Here is a 19,174-nt window from a genome sequence, read left to right on the forward strand (position 1 = left end):
ACACACACACACACAGGCAAGTGCATGCATACACACACTGTCTTATGCTCTCATATGCTTACACACACACACAGTCTTCAAATCCAAACTAACAAGTAAACAAGAAAACCTCGACACATAGCTGTCGAACATCCAATTCAATATGACCATAGGCACATGCTTCAGTTAAAGCCTAATAAAAAGTGTCCCAAGCAAGTCAATACTGTGTCATGTTACTTGTTAAAATCTAACCATTGCAACCCATGCACAATTCCAAACCAGAGTCCTTGAATCTTGATCCAGTCTTCAGCTGTTTAATTGAAAAGGTTTTTCAAAGATATAACCTGTTTTCACAATACAGATCGCCTTTAAAGATAAATGTTCTGTTCATGTAATCTGTTTATCTGTTCATTATCACAACTCTAGAGGCTCAGTAAGTACACACTGCACAACCAGGCTATACATTCGCTCCAAAACTCCTTAAAACTTGCAGTATAAATGATATTTTACATACAGTTTGGATAATTGTAAAATAAAACGTTTAACAGATTTGCCTTACACATTGCTGTAACCATGATCATCTTAAAAAATGATTAGATTCTGTGACACCACAATACTTGCATTTATATAGTATAGAAAGAATCATACGATAACAAGGGCTCCATTTCCATGACATAGTCACCGTACAAAAAGCACATTTTGGATTATTTTGCATATATGTGTAATAACATAGAGCTAATTGTTGTAAATTGTAAAATTGTTGTGCTCTATGACACAGTCTTTAATTAAAGGTCCAGTGTGTAACATTCAGGAGGGTCTATTGGCAGAAATGCAATACAATATTTACAGGTATCTTTTTATTAGTGTAATCACCTGAAAATTGTTGTGTTTTCGTGACCCACCCTACAGTAGCCCAACGGACAAACCAAACACTGGCTGTAGATAGGGCCTTTTGTGTTTTCCATTTTACTGTTTGTTTGCGTTTTGCAGCCTACATAGTTTGTCCTTTGCTCTTGGAAGGGAAGGGTGAAGCGAAGGAGTTGGAATCTGCAAATACACCACTAGATGCCACTAAATTCTACACACTGGTCCTTTAAGTGTCTTGCAGTTTTTCAGTTTTTCAAAGATCCAAATGATGTACTTATGCTCTGGATTCTAAATGATTAATCCCTTTTTCACATAGGGTGTCATGACAAATGGGTAATTTTGAATCCCTACCCATCACTTAAAAACAAGCTGTGAAGCACTGATGCAACTACAAACCACCAATGTGGAGTGTTGTTCTCTTTTCTAAGTAGACGGTTATGAGCTTGCGAAGAGGTCTTTCATTTCATACATTTCTCTTCAAAATACATGAGGCACCACTGCCTAAAAGCAACATGTCATTGATAGATCACCCTTTCCATATTATTGCCAAAGGCAGCATGCATTCAGCTCTCACATTTCTAAACCAAGCCACAACACCAGACACAGGGAGAGAAACATACGCTGTCCAACTATTGATCTGCAGATATCGCATCACCAAAATATTGGCTGACAGATATCACATGGCCTTGCCTCATAGCCTCATTTTAGTATGTCAGTCATCAATCACACTGTAACTTATACGTCCTGGGGTTAGGTCATCTGTCATTGTATAGTCCTCTAACCACATTCTGTGTGTCCACTTTTAACCCAGCTCTGATGTCATGCATAATCAATAACCAGCAGGTCAAGCTGAAATGTAAAACCACCAACACTATATACATACATTTGTAAAAAAAGAAAAAAATAATAATCAGCAAAAACAGCATTGCTTTAGGAGTGCGAGAGCACAACTTGCTTTCACTTGCAGGATTTTGTGTCCATCAACAAAATCAAATACAAACCATCAATAGGAGAGATGCAATTAGGCTGCTGCAAAGTGACACCAAGGGAAAGCAAATTAAAGATATAAGACGATCAAAATTATGAGAGCAATGACACCTTGACAACAAATACAATGGTACAGAAGAAACAGTAACAACATTCTTAAAAGGATGAGAGTGGTGAACATCAGAAGGAGGTCCAGCAGAAAAAAGAACAGCCAAGACGAAGAAAAGGTAACTGATGAGAAAGGATTGTTGGACGGAGAAAGGGTCAAGCCAAAGAAAGACTTCAGGGGTGTTTGGAGCGCAGACGCACAGGCCCACAGCAGTACACTACAAAGTAGGGAGTGGGGGTGGGGAATAAAGAAAAAGACATATGAGATTTGAGATGGAAAGATCATAGACATTGTGCTGGGTAGAGATGGAAAGGTAGGACAAAATACAGTAAAATGGAAAAAAATAGTGTTTTGGCCACCTAGCCTGGTGTCTCCTATTATATATCTAATATCAATGTACTGTATAAATGCAACAACAAAGGCACTCCACTTGATTGGTGTTGACCCCAGCCCTGACCTTTTGGACCCAGAAGAAATAACATTACTACAGGTTGACATTTATAGATATGAAGCACCTTGACCTCACATAGATCCAGTATCACTTAACACCTCTGCTGCTGGGTCGCTGATAGAAAGAGTGAGATGGAAAGCATGTAAGGATAGAGTGTAACATTTACACACACACACACATGCGCACAAAAAGATTTGACTCTGATTGGGAGAAATGAAATAAAAGTTAGAAACCCAGGGGAGCAGCTTCTAGGAATGAAAATAAAGACTAAGAGTGAAGGAAAGGGAGATTTAGTCCATCTGGAACCTACACTGGGGCGCTGCTTCCTCTGCCTCCATGGGATTCTGTGGGGAGTTGCTTTCTTTGGGCTCAATGGGAGGGGAAGACGGGGTAGGGGGTAAGACAAACTGTGGTGACTCCTGGGCTGGGCAACGCCGAGGTTTGGGTGGTGCTGGTCGATCATTGGTTCCTGCAGGAGAAACAGCATGCAGGCAGGGCAGGCACCGATGGTCATTTTTGTAAAAAAAAAAAAAAAGGGGAATGTGACACAAACATTGTACATGCAAACTTCTTATCAAGATCTTTTTATTTATTCTGGCAACATTTTGCCTTCTGTGTTATTGTGCTACACTCCTTAGAGACTGCTTGTTATTCAAACAGTAGCTTCTTTATCCTTGGATTATCTGGTAATGAAGTTTGAGTTTCTGTGGGCAGAACTCCTTCCTTTGTCTGCTGAGCCATGGAAGTTATCACTGTTACAGCACTGTAAGCTATTGTTGACAGTACATTCATTTGTGCAGGTTTTAACCATTGCTCATGTGGGATTGTGAGTTTACTTGACTATGTAGTGGAGCGCCAAAACTCTACAACAAAGGTCCTTACAGTATCAGCTGAAGATTCAGGAAAAGTGAAAAGTAAAAACTTGAATAACAAGTGTGTGACAAGAGTGGAACTGTTGTTTTCTTCACTGGGTATTGCATCACTGAGGGTTTTAATATATCTGTCTTCTTCTAACTTGTATTCAATCACTAATAAAAACATATTGCATGCTATACATACAGTTTACCAGATGAAACTGGATGCCTAGGTTTGCAGAAAAGGTACTTGCTTTCATGAACTACTTTGCTATTACTTTGCTAATTTAATGGTCTGCCACGAGGAACAAGTGAGAGACAGAAGTGTGGACTGACAAATAGGACAAGGTCAATCCAGATAACATATTGGATTGTAAGGGGAAAGGCACTATTGCTGTAAAACAGCACTGCTGAAAAATAGCTATCTAAATGTCTTTAAAAGACTAGTGATGCATCAGTGTGCTGTGTCTTAGTCAGCAGGTGCTGTCGATGTGCTACTTTATCTGTTTACTCGGTTGCCAACAATAGGAAGGAACTGAGACAGCATGCAGGGCTGAGATGATAAACAACACCATCATAACCTTGACAGCCTTTGAAGCACACACACAAACACAAACACATACCCAAGTGGTAAAACACTCAAATCCTATTTTCCTATCCACAAAACCCTAAAAATGACCCTGATGCTAATCCTTGATTTGATCATATTATTGTATCTGTGTTTCTCTAAATAAGCAAACACAGACACACTGCCCTGATGCCTTATGCACTCCCTGAATAATAGTATGATTAATGTGGACGCAGTCTCAAAAATAGTAGTACTATATCACTTTGTCAGTAAAAACCAGTGGAAACTGTGTTGACTAGATCTAAAAAGGAACCACTAATTTACATTTTCCCTGGCCTCTCTGCTTCAAGCTAAAGCTGTAGAAATCCAGAAATCCAAAGAAAATCCCCTTTGTCCTCTATTTTCAACTAAAGCTGAAGCTTTGAATTTAAATTGACATAAATGTTGACATTTTGTTTTCCCTCGTGCCTACCATAAAGCGTGCACACACACACACACACACACACACTCACACTAACACACCCATGCCTGCACAAGCATACACACAGAGATTCAACAGTACAATAGCATTTTATGATCTAAGGTAAATACTACCTTATATCAGACACTAGAAGAAGCAATGGTATAAAACCAGTATTTTTATGGTTTGCAGCTCCACCTTTCTTTAATTAGATATCTTTATCACAAAGCTTCCCAAAGCAAATGACATACAGTTTAAAGTTTGACATATACATCAATTTTGCTTAAATGAAAGACTGAATCAAACCTATAAAATGAAAGACTAACTGAAACTTATACTGTACCTTTACTGTGTACATTTCTGTCTCTGCCTATACAAGCAGGTGGGCACCACCCTGTACTGTACATGCAGGGTGTACTTGTCTAGCCCTAACATGTATACCAGCTATTAATTCACTGCCAAATATGTATTGTTGATGTATAGCGGAGTGCAGTTGCAAGGCTGCACTGAACAATCTTCTTTATATTTGCTGCATGTTTGTGAAAAGCTGAAAGGTTGATGTTGAGGTTGTGTGTACAAAAAGGACTGTTGGAGAGAATGTGGCTTTTGGAATAAAACCATTTTACAACAAATACACTTTGTAAAAGGAAAGAAGACTGAAAATGGGGAGAGTCAAAGCAAAAAAGAAGGTGATGCACTGTCAGCAGTGTCAGGAAAGAGTAAAAAAAAGTAGCTAGGTCTATACATTTATTAATGATCCTGGTGCTCTCTGTTCTATCCTGACTAAGGCACTAACCTCCTCATACTTCATCCTTTCTCTTGCTTTCATCTGCCTGTCTATCATTCTCCTCTCCTTAAACCCCCCTAGCCCCCTTGTTTCTTCCTTGCTACCCTGTCATCCGGCTGCCAAAACCTTCCCATGCTCCTTTCCCTGAACTCCATTCACCCTCACCTTTCTCATCCCTTTTTCTGAGGTCTACGGCTCTCTCATCTCTGCCCCTGTCAGACAAGACAGGCCTTTGCTGCAATCTCACTTTGCTCCCGAGAAAGATCTAGGTTATATAAAGATCAATACAAGGCCAACTAAAGTTCAAGTAGATCCTGTTTAAATCTATGACGGATCTGTCGGTGTATCTACCAGCTTTGAAGGTTTGTGTGAGTGGCTGCATGCATATGAGAGAGACAGAGCAAGGGAGGGAGAGACAGACAGACAGACATAAAGAGACAGAGAGAGACAAAGAGAGAAAGAGAGAGAGAGAGAGAGAGAGAGAGAGAGAGAGAGACAGAAAGAAGAAAAAAGTGAGAAAGATACGACAATTGTGAAGGATTGATAAGTGAAGGCAAGAGACAGTGACTGTGTTGTCTCATGAGCTACGATGAAAACCAGCTCCACTGGTTCCTGTACCTCAACCATGACATGTGCACACACACATACACACACTTTTACCAGGTAATGTGCGTCATTCTTGACAGTAAAAGATTTCAGATGTCAGCTCAGGGCAGACATTCAGTTACTTTCTAAGAGGTAAAAAGTTAGTTCCTTTACATACAGAGAGATACGTATCAACTAGCTCTTCTTTTTTTTTTGATGAATATGAATGTCTTGTGTACTGTGGTGTGAAAATGTAATATGCCAGTTTAGCTTATAATTGAAATCACAGAGTGATGGAGCATAATAAAACTAAGAATGATATAGTGTCATATTGATAGACAGATACAACAGGTAGATCTCATTAAAGCTTCACTGACAGTGATGCTGTGTCTGCTTTATCATTACAAATACCCTTAGCTGTAATTTGCTATCACTTCTGTACATCTATGCAGTGCTGTCTCTGTCTTTAATTTGAGAAGAACTAGTCTGATAACTGAGAGATGCTTTCATTTGAAACTTACTAAACTAAACTGGTTGCATTTATACACTGAAATATTCAAATGTAGATTCTTATTTCTAACATCTGTGTCAGGTGCTGTTTTTTTTTTTACTGTTATGCCATTTTATAGATATTTACCCATTGCGCTGTGTCTGTTGTTCTCAACTTCATCCAGTTTCAGGTTTAGGGCCGACTCAGTATCCGACTTGGAGCTGCTGGCCGAGGTTGCCTCTTGATCTAATTTAGCAGCCATGCTGCTGGACTTCTCAGATTCCTTCATCCTACTGCTGGAGCTTTTCTTCATGGGTTGGACCTGCACAGACCTGCTTCCTGTGCTGCTGGTGAGACTGCTGCATTGGGAACCGGTCTGGTCTAGGTCAGCGTCTGAGTCGTTGAGGCTTTGGCTGAGTTCAGAGCTGGAATCCTGGACAGCCAGGCTGTCCGTGGTGCTGCTACTTGGGGTCGGGGAGCTGGGGGTTGGGGTGTCGGCGGACCCATGTGGAGGTTGTGCAGCTGCGACTGGTTGCAATTTTTGCGATACCACTGTGGTAGCAGAGACGGTGGTTGACTGTGACACCTTGGTACGAAAGGCCGGGGTAGGTGTTTCAGTAGCGTGGTTATCAGGGGTGGGATTGGCAGAGGATGAAGTGTCGTCAAGGCTTGGGGTGATGGAAGCTGGAGTGGGAGGAGGGGCTGGAGCCTTTCTTTTCCTCTGCTGGCTTTCTGAGCCGAGGCCCATCTGATTGAAAACAAGAGAAAGAAAGGGAGACAGACAGTAGAAAAGTTAAAGTATGTGAGCACCTTGTGCATATGTGAGTGTGTGGTCTAACCATAAATCAGCCTGTCTACCAGGACTGAGTTTACTACTGAGTAATTAAATCAAGTGGAGTTCTGGCAGGCGTCTGAGTCCTCAAATCCAAGTGCCAACATTCCTTTTAAATTATCCTACAAGATATATAACATCTGGCAGTGGTACAATTAATTTGATGCAGTGGTATTGTGATAGTACATATTGATACTGTATTTGTATTTAATGTGGTGGCTCTTCTTATTATTGAACGGGACATCAAATGTAATTCTGCCTTGCTGAATTACTCGTAATACTAAATCACTGATCACTTCAGGCGTTGAAGTGACAGCACTGTGACAGCGAAATTATGCAATTTCTTCCGTGTGTGCAAACACAAAACAAACGCAGCATGTACTTAAGTTCGTTAGAGACTGAAGCCAAGAATCAAGATTCTGTATTATACCACATTCAAGGTCACACTATACATTATCTTAGGCTGACTATGTAATATGATTATGTATACACTGTGTTTATGTGTGTTACATTTGCAGCAAGTTATGTTACAGAGGGGAGAACAGCTGTATACCATGAGGAAAGATGGTATTTTCAGAAACTCTTTATTCCAACAGCTACACGTGTATTCCTGCAAGCTAGAGGCTGGATCTGGTCATTTCTGCTCATGTCTCACAAGTCAAGTCACAACAAAGAATACGACTGCCTGAGTACCGAGTGGATTCTCAAGTCCTGATGCCTTGAGTGCAATCAAATCAAGTTGCATCAAATCACAAGCAGAAACAATATCAAATGAAATCCATGCAAAGTTGTGTAAGTGAATAATCAGTTCACTTTCGAGCAGTTCTTTCACATTGTACACCAAAATAATATATATACGTAATAATAAAATAGTTAAAAATAGTGGATATGAACACAGAGATGCTAAACACCAGTGTTGAGAGAGTACACCATTAACTGTATCTGTATCTGTTCAACTAACTAAATTATTTCTATTCTTATCCATACTGTAGATTGGTGGGGCTTAAACCAGATATGTTCTTTTAAAAACTATTTATAGAACAGCCTCAGAACTGAGCTTCAGAGCAGTCTTTCTGCTGCTTACAAGAGTAAGCAGAACAATTTACAGCTTTTTTTAATAAAAGTTGCTACACTATTACGAATATCGACACATTTTACTCCGATGATCTTGTACATTATCTGTACTAACACTCGTTTTAGCCGAGTACTTGCTTAATCCTACTAAACGCCTCTTTCCATTCCCATTTACTTGAAATTGTTCAATCACATTGTAGATTTGTTTTGGGTAGGCTATCTTTTAGAGACAAACATTTAGATGTTAACAGAAGTCAGATTCATGGGTGATTTTCTGCTGTTTTAAGTATCTATAATTTGAAGAAACCCAATAAACAAGTCACCAGAAGTCCATTTATTTCTGATGATTAAGAAAGGATGTAGGCACGTCATCAGCCACCATCTGATTGTCTGATGTTCTTGTTTCCATACCAAAGTTAACTTGTTTGTTCACTCCACTTAGAAGTGTAAAATAGTGAACTTGATTACATCTACTCACAGCTTTCATGTTCACTGCAGTGTTTTGTCTTATAAATGGTGTTTGGACGGAAGACTTCTTAGATATGATTCTGAGGGATAGAAGCTCAGCTGTAAAAATGCTGTAGTTTTGTTTTTGTCATTTTGCAGACAAATAAGTTACCATAACTAAACTAAAATGTAGAGGAGAAAATGAAACATATTTTTTGTTAAATTTAAGGTGTAACCATTGTCTCATGATGTGCACATCCTGAAAGAGCAGTTATTATCAAGCAACATGCTTCCTTGCTTTAACGCATTCAGAATTTTCTCTTCCTGTTTGGTTTTGTATGGGCTTTGATCAAAGAACGTTTGAGAAACAATACAACATATGTGGACATGGGTATATTTTAAAAGGGAGTGTGCCTTCACACAAAAGCACATAGCCAGCAATGCTATGCCGGTCCAGTGTGTCCATTAAATTTTCCACTCTGCGGTTTGAGAGGTGAAGGGCCCCATGTTGGATCATGTTTATCAGATAGGGCCACCCATGGAGGCTTCAACCTGTTGCGTGACCATTCATCTGTTGTTTCGAAGGACCCTTGATAGGTGAGGGGCTTTGTGACAGAGCAACATTACAGCACTAATGTGAAATGTGAAAAGGGAGAATGTGTGTGTGTGTGTGTATGAGAGGGGGTTACACTGTATATGTTTGTGTGCTTGTGCATGTCAGCATGCATGAGTACATTCACATATGCATGTGTGTGAGCAGATGTATGTGTATGTATGTGCGTGTAAGAGGTTATAATAGTGGCTGAACTGTTTCAACGCTGTGAGGTCACCAAGGTCAAAAACATCCTAACAGTATTTTTGAAGACAGTTAGCATGTGTTGGGTTATTGTGTGTGTGTGTTATAATGAACATGTGTGGGATGTATGATGGAAAGCATTTCATGTTTAAGTCTTAACAATGTGCGTGTGAAAGGGGGGCATAGAGGAGGCTAGCTAAGGGTAAGACGAGACATGGCTGACCCAGTTCTATTGTTGTCTACTTTGTCCTACTGACCTACTGAAATGTTTTCTTCTCCTCCTCTCGACGTTTACGGTGATATTCACAGCGAGTTTTGGGCTAGGGGTTAGAAGTAACAGTAGTAGTAGTAGCATAGTGACTGTTTTGCTCATTTAAAGGGTGTCTTTCTGTAGGCAACACTGCAGTATATTTAGTTTAAAAAATATATATAGCTATTTAGTTTTAGTATTTAGTCATACTAATCAAAAATATCCAAAAGAGGCAAGTTGTCACACGGCAGGAAACAGCAACTTTCGTGCTGACTCACTGACTTACATGATTAATCAATCATCAAAATTGTTTATGATTCATACTGTTGATGGACTGATCAACTAATCACTTCACCCTTAGTATAATATAAATAAATATTGGATTACATTTATATGCTGACTGCTTTCTAATTATAATCCACAACAAATGTGGTGATAACCTCTCCAAAATTAAATTTAAAAAATCACTGATTATCTTTTTCCTACAAATCCACACGTTTAGAGGAATCTCAACACACTCACATGCACACACACTCAGAAACAGCCATATTTTAGTACATTTGCTTCATTTGTTTGTCCCATCTGTCCTGGCTGGTCTCATACACAAGATGTTTTGACAGCTTCAAGTGCAAACAGATCCTGTCCTATACAGGCAGCATGGCAGGGAGACGTGTTCCCTATTCCAGCCCCTCAACTTCACAATCTTCAAGGTCAGTGTGTAAAAATAAAAAGCTTACAGTGCCTATCTACAGTACACTTCATTCAGCACGAGTAGACATACACTACACAGGGTATATTGCACATTAATATAAATAGATAATATAAAGAGTACCAATCCACGTTAAATCAATCTGTGCCAAGTTTCTTCTCTTGGTGAGAGAGTAAATTAGAGTATAGAGAGAGAGAGAGAGAGCGAGACTAGGCCAACACTGCAGTTTGTCCCAGTGAGTCAGGCCAATGGTGAGCCAAAAGCTGTCACAAGTGTGGTTACACTTATTAAAGCGCAGACAACACTCGCTGCAATATTTTTAATGCAAAATGCAAAGCTGGCCAGGGACCCCACAGCAGACACAGCTAACGTTAGCACACCTGCAGCCAGCACTGAAGAAGTTGAGTTCTTCTCCATGGACGTCAAAACTTTAATTTCATCAACATCTTCAGATAATTCATTATGTAATTGGATAAGTTGTTGAAGATAGGTCCCTGTCTCGGTTGACGTTAGCTTAGCATTAGTATACTAGCTTCAGCCAACACTCAGCCACTAGCTGCATCCCAAATTTACAGGTAAATATTGCATTATACAAGCTCTGCAATAGTGAGAAAAGTTAGGCCTTTTTTTTTTTTTTTACTGAAATTTCATTTTTGTTAATGTTGAGTAAAGTAGTGAAATAAGGTACCATTGGGTACCGGTAGAATTCCAGGTACTAGTATCATTCAAATTCAAATGTGGGGAGCCATCCTCCCAAACCTCTATTGACAACAGTGACACCCAGGTCACCTTCCTTTTTTCTGTCTTTGCACTGCTTTTTGTTATTTTACCCTCCTTTGTTTTGGTCACGGGTTCACTCACATATTCTTATCTGAACGAGGCTAAGCCTATTTAACCACAAATACAACAGAGACTAACAGCGATGAAACCCAACGACAGCATGGCTAACCTTTGTTTATGTTGTTAAGTGAGGGGGTTGTATTCATTTGGTGGAGCTGTAACCAGTCAACAAGTATTGCAAAAGAGACTAAACACAGGATGTGCAGCAAAAGAAAATCTGATATCAAGGGGAAACAAAAAATGCAAAGAAAAAAAGAAAAATGAATAGCAAAACAAAGAAGAAAAACAGAAGCAAATAAAGAAAAAAGAAAAAAACTTTACGGAAACGCAGCAGAGCAGATTAAAGTTAGCTACCATTGTAGACAACAAGGGAACTGATGGATGGCTGTGAAAAACAAGCCTCCCTCTGCTGCCAACGCTCTATTTTTGCAGAGTGACAGATCATCAGGAAGAAAGACGTAGCAAGCTCGATCAATCAAGAAGTCACACAGACTCAGGCAGGAATGCAGCACTCACAAAAACTAATTCATGCAATGATGTGTGGACATGTGAGGACAGTTTTGGGCAAAAAACTATACTACAAACTGCCATAATTAATCTGTCCAGCAAACACATAACAATGTCAGAATTGTCTTGGGAAATTCTTTGTAAAATCTGACAACTGGATTTCCCTTGAGAAATGTATTCTTGTTCAGTTGCAACAGTGTTTCTGCTACCATGGTGTATTTGTGTTCTTTTAACTGAGAGACAGTCATCAAATTTTAATTCCCACATTAGGGTTCACTTGTCTCAACAAACAGATGTAATGTGAATTATGACTTTCTCTAAATGTCTTTCCTCTCCCCTCTGGCTCGTATTACCCTTCTTTGGCTTCAGGTTTCACAAGAAACTGCTGTGTAGAACAACAAATGGTTTTGTATTGGACCTTGCTAAATAAGTCTACATACATGTAATGCTGTCAATCACCTTTTTCTAGGCAGTTCCAGGCTTTGTCATTTGATGACAGGACTTTAAAATGTGAGTTGAAATAAAATATAGGAGAAGTGAAAGTGCAATAAATACAAATCTGGTCTATATTTAGCTGTAGGTAATCCATTTTACAATATTTGTAAACTTTTCTTACAGACTACAGATAGCCTGCTTACTGTAACTGATCTTATTACTCATTCACCTTCTGCTTTTTAATGCTGCTTGCCCTCTGTTGAAGTTTTCCGTTGCCATGTCCTTCTTCTGCTGAGGGCCTGCCGACCCGATTTCATGCTGTACTGCATTTAAAAAAAACGATCCCAAAGCTTATACATTGTTAATGTAGAACAACCCAAATATACACATGTAAAACCCTTAAAAGACCTGATGTTACCTTACCCTGACTTTCCATTTCTCTCTATGACCCTTTAAGTCACTCAGGTTCTCTCTTTTGCTCTTTATCATCTCTCCAATTCCTTGCTTCAGCTGTTCTGTCTTTATCTTTCAGTCTTCCTGCACGTACAACTCACATAAGCACAGATGCACTTCAAAAAGCACCTTCTGTTACTGAGCAGTGAAGCAGAAAGCTCAGAATTTCTCTGAACTCCTTTATCACGAGAGGCAATGTAGACATGGCTTTCTTTCCAAACCACAATAACAGATTGCCTATCACTGCCAAAAAAAAATAAAACAAGGTTGTGTTTCACTGAACTCAATGTTCCAAAACATAATTTAATTCGGTGATGCTCTCATAAAGGCAGACACAGATTGCTGATTGTTAAACTGCAGAAACAAAACGGTAAACTTCTCTGACTCCATGACGACGCCAGTGAAAGGAAAAAACATCTGATTCTCCTACAGTCAAAGATGACTTTACACTCTTCCTGAAATACTGTGTCATCTGTTTTTAGTGCTGTTGCTATTCCCATTTTCACTACTGTATATAGCAACCTGTGACCCAGACAGATTTACTGTCATTACTGTAAATGAAACAAGATCTTAAATGGACATGTTACAGTTCTCATTTCAACACCTTGACATCAATCCACATTGTGCAAAGAGTTGTATAATGACTATGTATTAATAATAACATACAGTGCTGTTAATTGTAACTTACTTTGGTAAATAAAAAGAAGAATCTACCTTAGAAACAAGGAGCTGCTGTGGACTATCTGTACTATATTACTTCTCAATTTATCCTACAAACTGCCCCTCTCTTTTCTTTTTAAAAGTTGTAGTACTATTATTTCTCTTTTAAAACTTAATTTTTTATATACTTTAGGCAAGTCAGAATTGATCTTTGTCAAAAGTTCTAGTAATATTCTATTACTATTGTATTTTGTTCTACTATCTGTATAACAGTGGGGTACAATGACTTACAAGCAGTGCTTAAAAAAGTATTATCTTGTCTTTACACTAGCTTTTCTGATAAATAAAAATAGTGTGGATCTTATTTTGAAAAAAAAGACACCAGGATAAAATTAACAAGAAAGTCCAAACAAAAACCTCCAAAATAATAAGTGTTTACACAAGATTACATCAACACAACATTAAAAATAAGTTTTGCTTACATTTTTAGGCCAACCACATTAGAAAAAAGTAAAGAGTGCAAGAGACAGAGCCACAGTGAAATGTTATAGTACATATAGTTTCACTTAAATACATTATATGCAAACCGCCATAAAAGCACACAACGAATAGGCCCTAGCCCATAAACAGCGAAATCATATCCCTTGATAATGGAGCATGCTATGAGTCAATCACACTAGCCACTCCCACCCTTTGGAGTATGCAACATGTCGTCAAAACCTATATCTGTTACATTTCAAAAAGCAATCCATAAGCAGCCCACAATAGAGAAGTGCTTAGCAACAATACCATATGACAAAAGATTTACTTTAACCTTGAAAAAATAAAGTAGTTTGGTCAGTACTTTCTTCCACCTGGTCTTTATTAGGAATAGGTCAGAAAAAATTGTCAACAATTATTTATGTCAACTGAAATGAAAAATTTTATCATGATAAGTTGTTCAGCTATATTGCTAAGTCCTACTATGTAACAAAAAGTTATCCTAAATGTATCATTTGTGGTAGATACAAATGCTGCCCAAAATGTGGCCCTAAATTTTACCAATATCTCCACAGTTGACTGTAGAGACTCTGACCTTCCTAACTTTGTCAATGATGTTAATCTAAGTATGTTCCCATTAGGATTTAAACGATTGCCCTTTGTGATCTATGCCTCTCCAAAGTCTGTTTGAAGTATGTAGCTTCGTTATAACAATCTCATCATCTTTATAGCTTATAATATGATGTCAATGTCGATTACTGTGTCTTGTAAGTCACAATTAGTTGACCACCTAAGCTTTTCAGCACAGAGGGGGGTCTATAATGAGGACAGTCATCATAGAGAACTGTCCTCAGATAACCTGCTATCGTGTGCCAACCCTTCTCTATCTCAAACACACACACACACACACACACATTCGTAATGTATATACAGACAGTTTCTACGTAAGGTGGTGGGGTAGGTTGTAATACAAAGCAGTATGCAGTGGAATTGAGAAAGACTTTTAGTGTACAACAAGTCTGAGTCAGCAAAATCCAACAAAAGCAAACTGCGCATTTGGTGATAAATTGTGTGTGAGTTCTGCCAGGCAAGCTGGCCCACTTCCAGCCCATCCCCACAAACCAGTAGCTGAACTATTATATTTTAAAAGTATAGCGTGACATCTGTTTTCACTGGAGCTTGAACTTTTTGAAAATGATGTGCTCCTTTACTGACAGCAAAACTTCTAATATTACTTAATACTGCCCAGAGAAACTACAATGCCGATTTTCATGCAAATGAGAAAGTACAACTTCTGACTGTGATGTGATTTGACATGATATGTAGAGTTGTTCCACAGATCCAAGTCATGCAGAGATCTTTAATGCCAATGCCCTTGAGAAACTATCCTGATAAAGACCTGGCTGCTATGACACCATTCACTGTCATGAAACTAAACCCATTCTAATCACATTCAGACAACAAACACAGGCCAGGCGTGCTGCTAATCTCTGAACACCTAACACCTCAGTTGTGTCCTCAGATGACACTAGCTAATCACATATGCACACATGCACCAAATGAAACAACATCAGACAATTAATCAATCAGTAATTTAAACTGGGAGCTCAGTTCCCCGCAGTAGGACCTTCGTCACTGCACTAGCAATGAATGCTAGTTCAGATCAGATACATGCACCTTCGGACCAGGAGGGATCCTTCTACGTGTTACGCCCTTATGGCTAAGCTCACTGGAGGGTGAAAAGAAGCAGCTGGTGACACTGTGTGTATCAGAGGAAACACTTTTAACCTGGCCAACAAAGGCTTAGCACTGACAAAAACTGTAGTGCAATGAATACGTATTTGAAACTAAGGGGAAAAAGGGCAACCAACCTATCTATTGATATATTCACCTATCAATCAGTATAGTTATGTAAATTCCAATTTTTACAGGCTTGTTGCTATACTGTTGAATGAAGTGTTTATAAGACAAGCAGAACACAGTGACAGCCGCCTGTCCTCAATCTCTAAACTCAAAAAGCAACACTAGAGAACAGAGAGGTGAAACATGAGGTGTCCTGAACCAAAGCATGACCTTGCAGTGTGTGGACTGAATATACATTCACAGACTTTGTGTTCAGACAGGATAACAGTTCAGAGAAGGCATAACAGCCAGATGGAGAAATCTATTATTAGACCAGTCATCAAGTCCTTAGATGACCTTCCCAACTAGCTCACCCAAGCTACCCTTGTGACTACCACTGGTGTCTCAGTATGTGTCTCAGCTCCAGTGTCGTTCATAACTCTTAATCTGACAGGTGGACAGTAAAATGACTGTGCCCCTCTGCACAACTACAATTTGCAGTACTAAAAACAATCACAACAGCTATAAGGGACATCTTAATAGATGCACAATGCATTGAAAAAAGAAACAAACAAACATCTATAATTTAAAAGTTAGAATGAACCATAAAGAATTTTAGCTAATAATGAAAACCAGCCATATACCTTCTCATATGGTCCACTGAAGCTACACAATTATTAAACTCACTCTACCATTATAAACTTAAATGGACAGAAATATCTATTTACACTGTAAATAAGATCATTCAGGCTTATGTTTGTAGCACCTCCAGTTAGTTATTTCTCAGAAATGTTTCTTCTGCTCTTCCATGCACAGTTCAGTTTAGTTAATTAAAGCTAAAGAGGATAACACTATTCTCCATGGCGTCCTGAGAACAACATTTCCTCTCGATAACATCCATCCAAGAACACTAGCTCCTCCAAATAAACATAACTTATTATCAGAGGGAGGGAGGAAGGATGTTGGTTGCTAAACAACATTTCCCAGCATGCTGCCATAACACTATAATGAGACTGCAGGGAGCTGTTCCTCTAACATAGATGATACAGGTCACTCTGACCTTGAGGACCTGAATCTGAGACCAAAACACCCAAGGGAAAGGCTGCGTCAAACAGATTGTAGCTTTAAGATGTTCTACTTCAAGTCAATCTAGAGAGCTGAGACATTCAGATATTTCACATAACAGGGTTTTTTCCAAGGTGAAAAAACCAGGTTGTGTCACCATTTTAGTCCCATTTATACATTGTTTTTTTGGACTTTATTTTTGGATGCAGTATGTCTTCATACAATGATCTAATCCTTTCTGTGTACCTTTTCATATGTGTGAGATGGTCAGATTTAGTGTTTGTCCTGCAGGTATGTATTTGTGCTTTTACCACACTGGGCGTACGTTTTACAGTGGAACAAGAGGCATTGATGTGTCTAAATCTGACTAACACAGGCAAATTCAACATATGTATCCCCTCACCTGATAGCCGTCAAAACTAGTATGTCCCATGGAGGGTGTTGGGGCTTCGGGTAGTGCCGGAGCCCTCCTCTTCTTGTTTTCAGACTTGGGAGACATTCTCGATATGTTCATGGCAGACTGAGACTGGCCCAAGGTGCTGGGCCGATCTTCTATGCTGGAGATCCCGGACACTGTCGAAGAACCCTGTGGGTGATGTCGAAAATAAAGGGAGTGAGGACAAACTAACAAATATATATATGTAAGTATATAACGTGTAAATGTATACAAGCTGTCAGAGACATGACCATGACCACCATTTCAAATTTCAAATCTCCAATGGTTATTTGAAGCATTTAGATCTATTATAACAATAATTCTCATACCTCTCCTCTCGGGTTACATTTCAATACAGTACTTAAAATGTCAGGTCACAGGACATTTTAATATCAGCTGTACCTCTAGTTCACACAGAACTTGGAAAAAGTGGGTTCAAATACTATGCTGCACACAAATGAAATGAGGTTAATGTGTGTGTGCCTGTCTTCGCTTAAACTGTATGTTTATTTTTTGTACACAGGTATCTCTTGAAGAGAGAAGAGCTTATGTCCACTACTGTGTCTTGTAAATCACAATAGTCTAATAGAACAACAAAACACAGAATCCGGATAAAAATTGATTGACTGAACTAAATTTGACTGAAAAAACGATGCACCCATTTTTGAAGGTATAGTCCATGTTTCAGTCTCAACAATTAGTGCAATATCTATTTGACCAAGTTGAAAGTGCAGCCGCATTGTCACAGGGTGGCTATTCCTGACAAAAGCTTTGGAACAATAAATTGTTTTCAACATTTGATCAAAGAGAGCCCAAAGTGCTCGTGGCTCGGCTTGGTACAGAGCCTTGGCACAACAGGGGAACCAAACCACCACTTGCACCCCTATGATTTGACCCCCAGAAAAGAAAGTGTTTAAAAGCAGATTAATTGATGCATTCAGACAATGCTTGGATACAGCATAAAAGCAGAACAAAAAGAACATGAAGTTCAGGTCATTAGAATTAATTGGACCAGGTTAGAACATCTCACAGCAGGGAGGGATGGGGAAAGAATAGTACTGAAAAAAGGTCCTGATGAGGGCAGTACAGTAGACATATTCGCAGCTTTGTTCTTACATTGGGGACATTTCACATATGTAAAAATATGTTTTGACTATATATATATTTTGATTCTTAGAGCATGCAAAATAATATTTTATTGGGGAACCTGTTGCCTTGCGCTGCACTTAAAGAGATACTTTTTCTACCATTGAGAAATGAGACATCATTCACCACGTATTGTTACCATATACATCTTACCTCTAAGAATCAGTGAAAATGCAAAATATCCAAACACTGTTGGTGTTGTATTAAGAACTTATGGTGACTATAACCAAGGTAACACCTAATATATCTGTGATTCATAAAAAAAAAAATATTACAGAAACAAGTTTAGGTAAAATCACATAACATTAACACAGTACAACCTAAGCTTAGAGCAGAAAAATATAATTTAAATATTCAGCTATTCAGTCACTATGCTGTGTGATTGACAGGGATAAGAGCAGGGCAAGGGGGAGGTGGTGTAGATGGCAGATGGAGACTGACAGAACAAAAAATAAATGTTGGAAGTGAGGGATTGATGTGATTTGGAATCCTAAAAAGGAGCTTGTTTTCATCTCACCAAAATATAATACACACACACATAAACTCTGTCTGACTTTTTCACCCGCTCTCTTCTACTCCTTCTCTTTGGTAAACAATCTGAAATCTGTCAAGACGGTGAGGGAAGAAAATTAACAAACCTACAGCAGCATTCATAATTAAAAAGTGGGTAACTTGTACAGATGACTCACATACTGTTTCTCTGGGGATTCCTTTATAGTGCTTTAAGGACTGATTCTACTACAAACCACACATGCAAAATTACAGTCACATCTCCAGTGGCCTATCAAAATGTCAGAATCATTTCCTACTAAGTTAGTCTTACTTCAGCACAGAGGGGGATCCTGCTACGCCTACTTTAACAAGAAAACTTTCTCCTTTAAGAATGTAAAGCAAACCACTCTGTTTGACTACACTGAGGCGTGAAAAATTAAATTAATGACAACTTGCTGTTTTTCTGTATATTTTTTTACAAGACTTACAAGCTTTAATACATCTGATTGAGAAGGTCAAAATGGGGGTGTATGACAAACTACTTAAGGAATAACCAGGCTGAAGTGCAGTGTT

The 19,174-nt window shown here is 38.8% G+C and overlaps 1 protein-coding gene across 6 annotated transcripts in view; it reads right to left on the minus strand.

Moving 5' to 3' along the window:
- Window positions 1–19,174, minus strand: part of cobl (cordon-bleu WH2 repeat protein) — a 52,624-nt gene that overhangs the window by 10,812 nt on the left and 22,638 nt on the right. For 5 of the 6 annotated variants that reach the window (XM_035671558.1, XM_035671557.1, XM_035671560.1 and 2 more), the window contains 3 exons: window positions 16,931–17,113; window positions 6,285–6,885; window positions 2,704–2,862 (listed from right to left, as the gene is read on the minus strand). In XM_035671558.1, coding sequence (XP_035527451.1) covers window positions 2,704–2,862; window positions 6,285–6,885; window positions 16,931–17,113 — 943 coding nt within the window. The remainder of the gene's footprint in view (window positions 1–2,703; window positions 2,863–6,284; window positions 6,886–16,930; window positions 17,114–19,174) is intronic. The other variant, XM_035671561.1, reaches the window with a different exon arrangement.

Source organism: Morone saxatilis, unplaced genomic scaffold (assembly GCF_004916995.1).
Source record: "Morone saxatilis isolate NCDOM2014 unplaced genomic scaffold, NCSU_SB_2.0 Contig24, whole genome shotgun sequence".
Taxonomy (NCBI): domain Eukaryota; kingdom Metazoa; phylum Chordata; class Actinopteri; family Moronidae; genus Morone; species Morone saxatilis.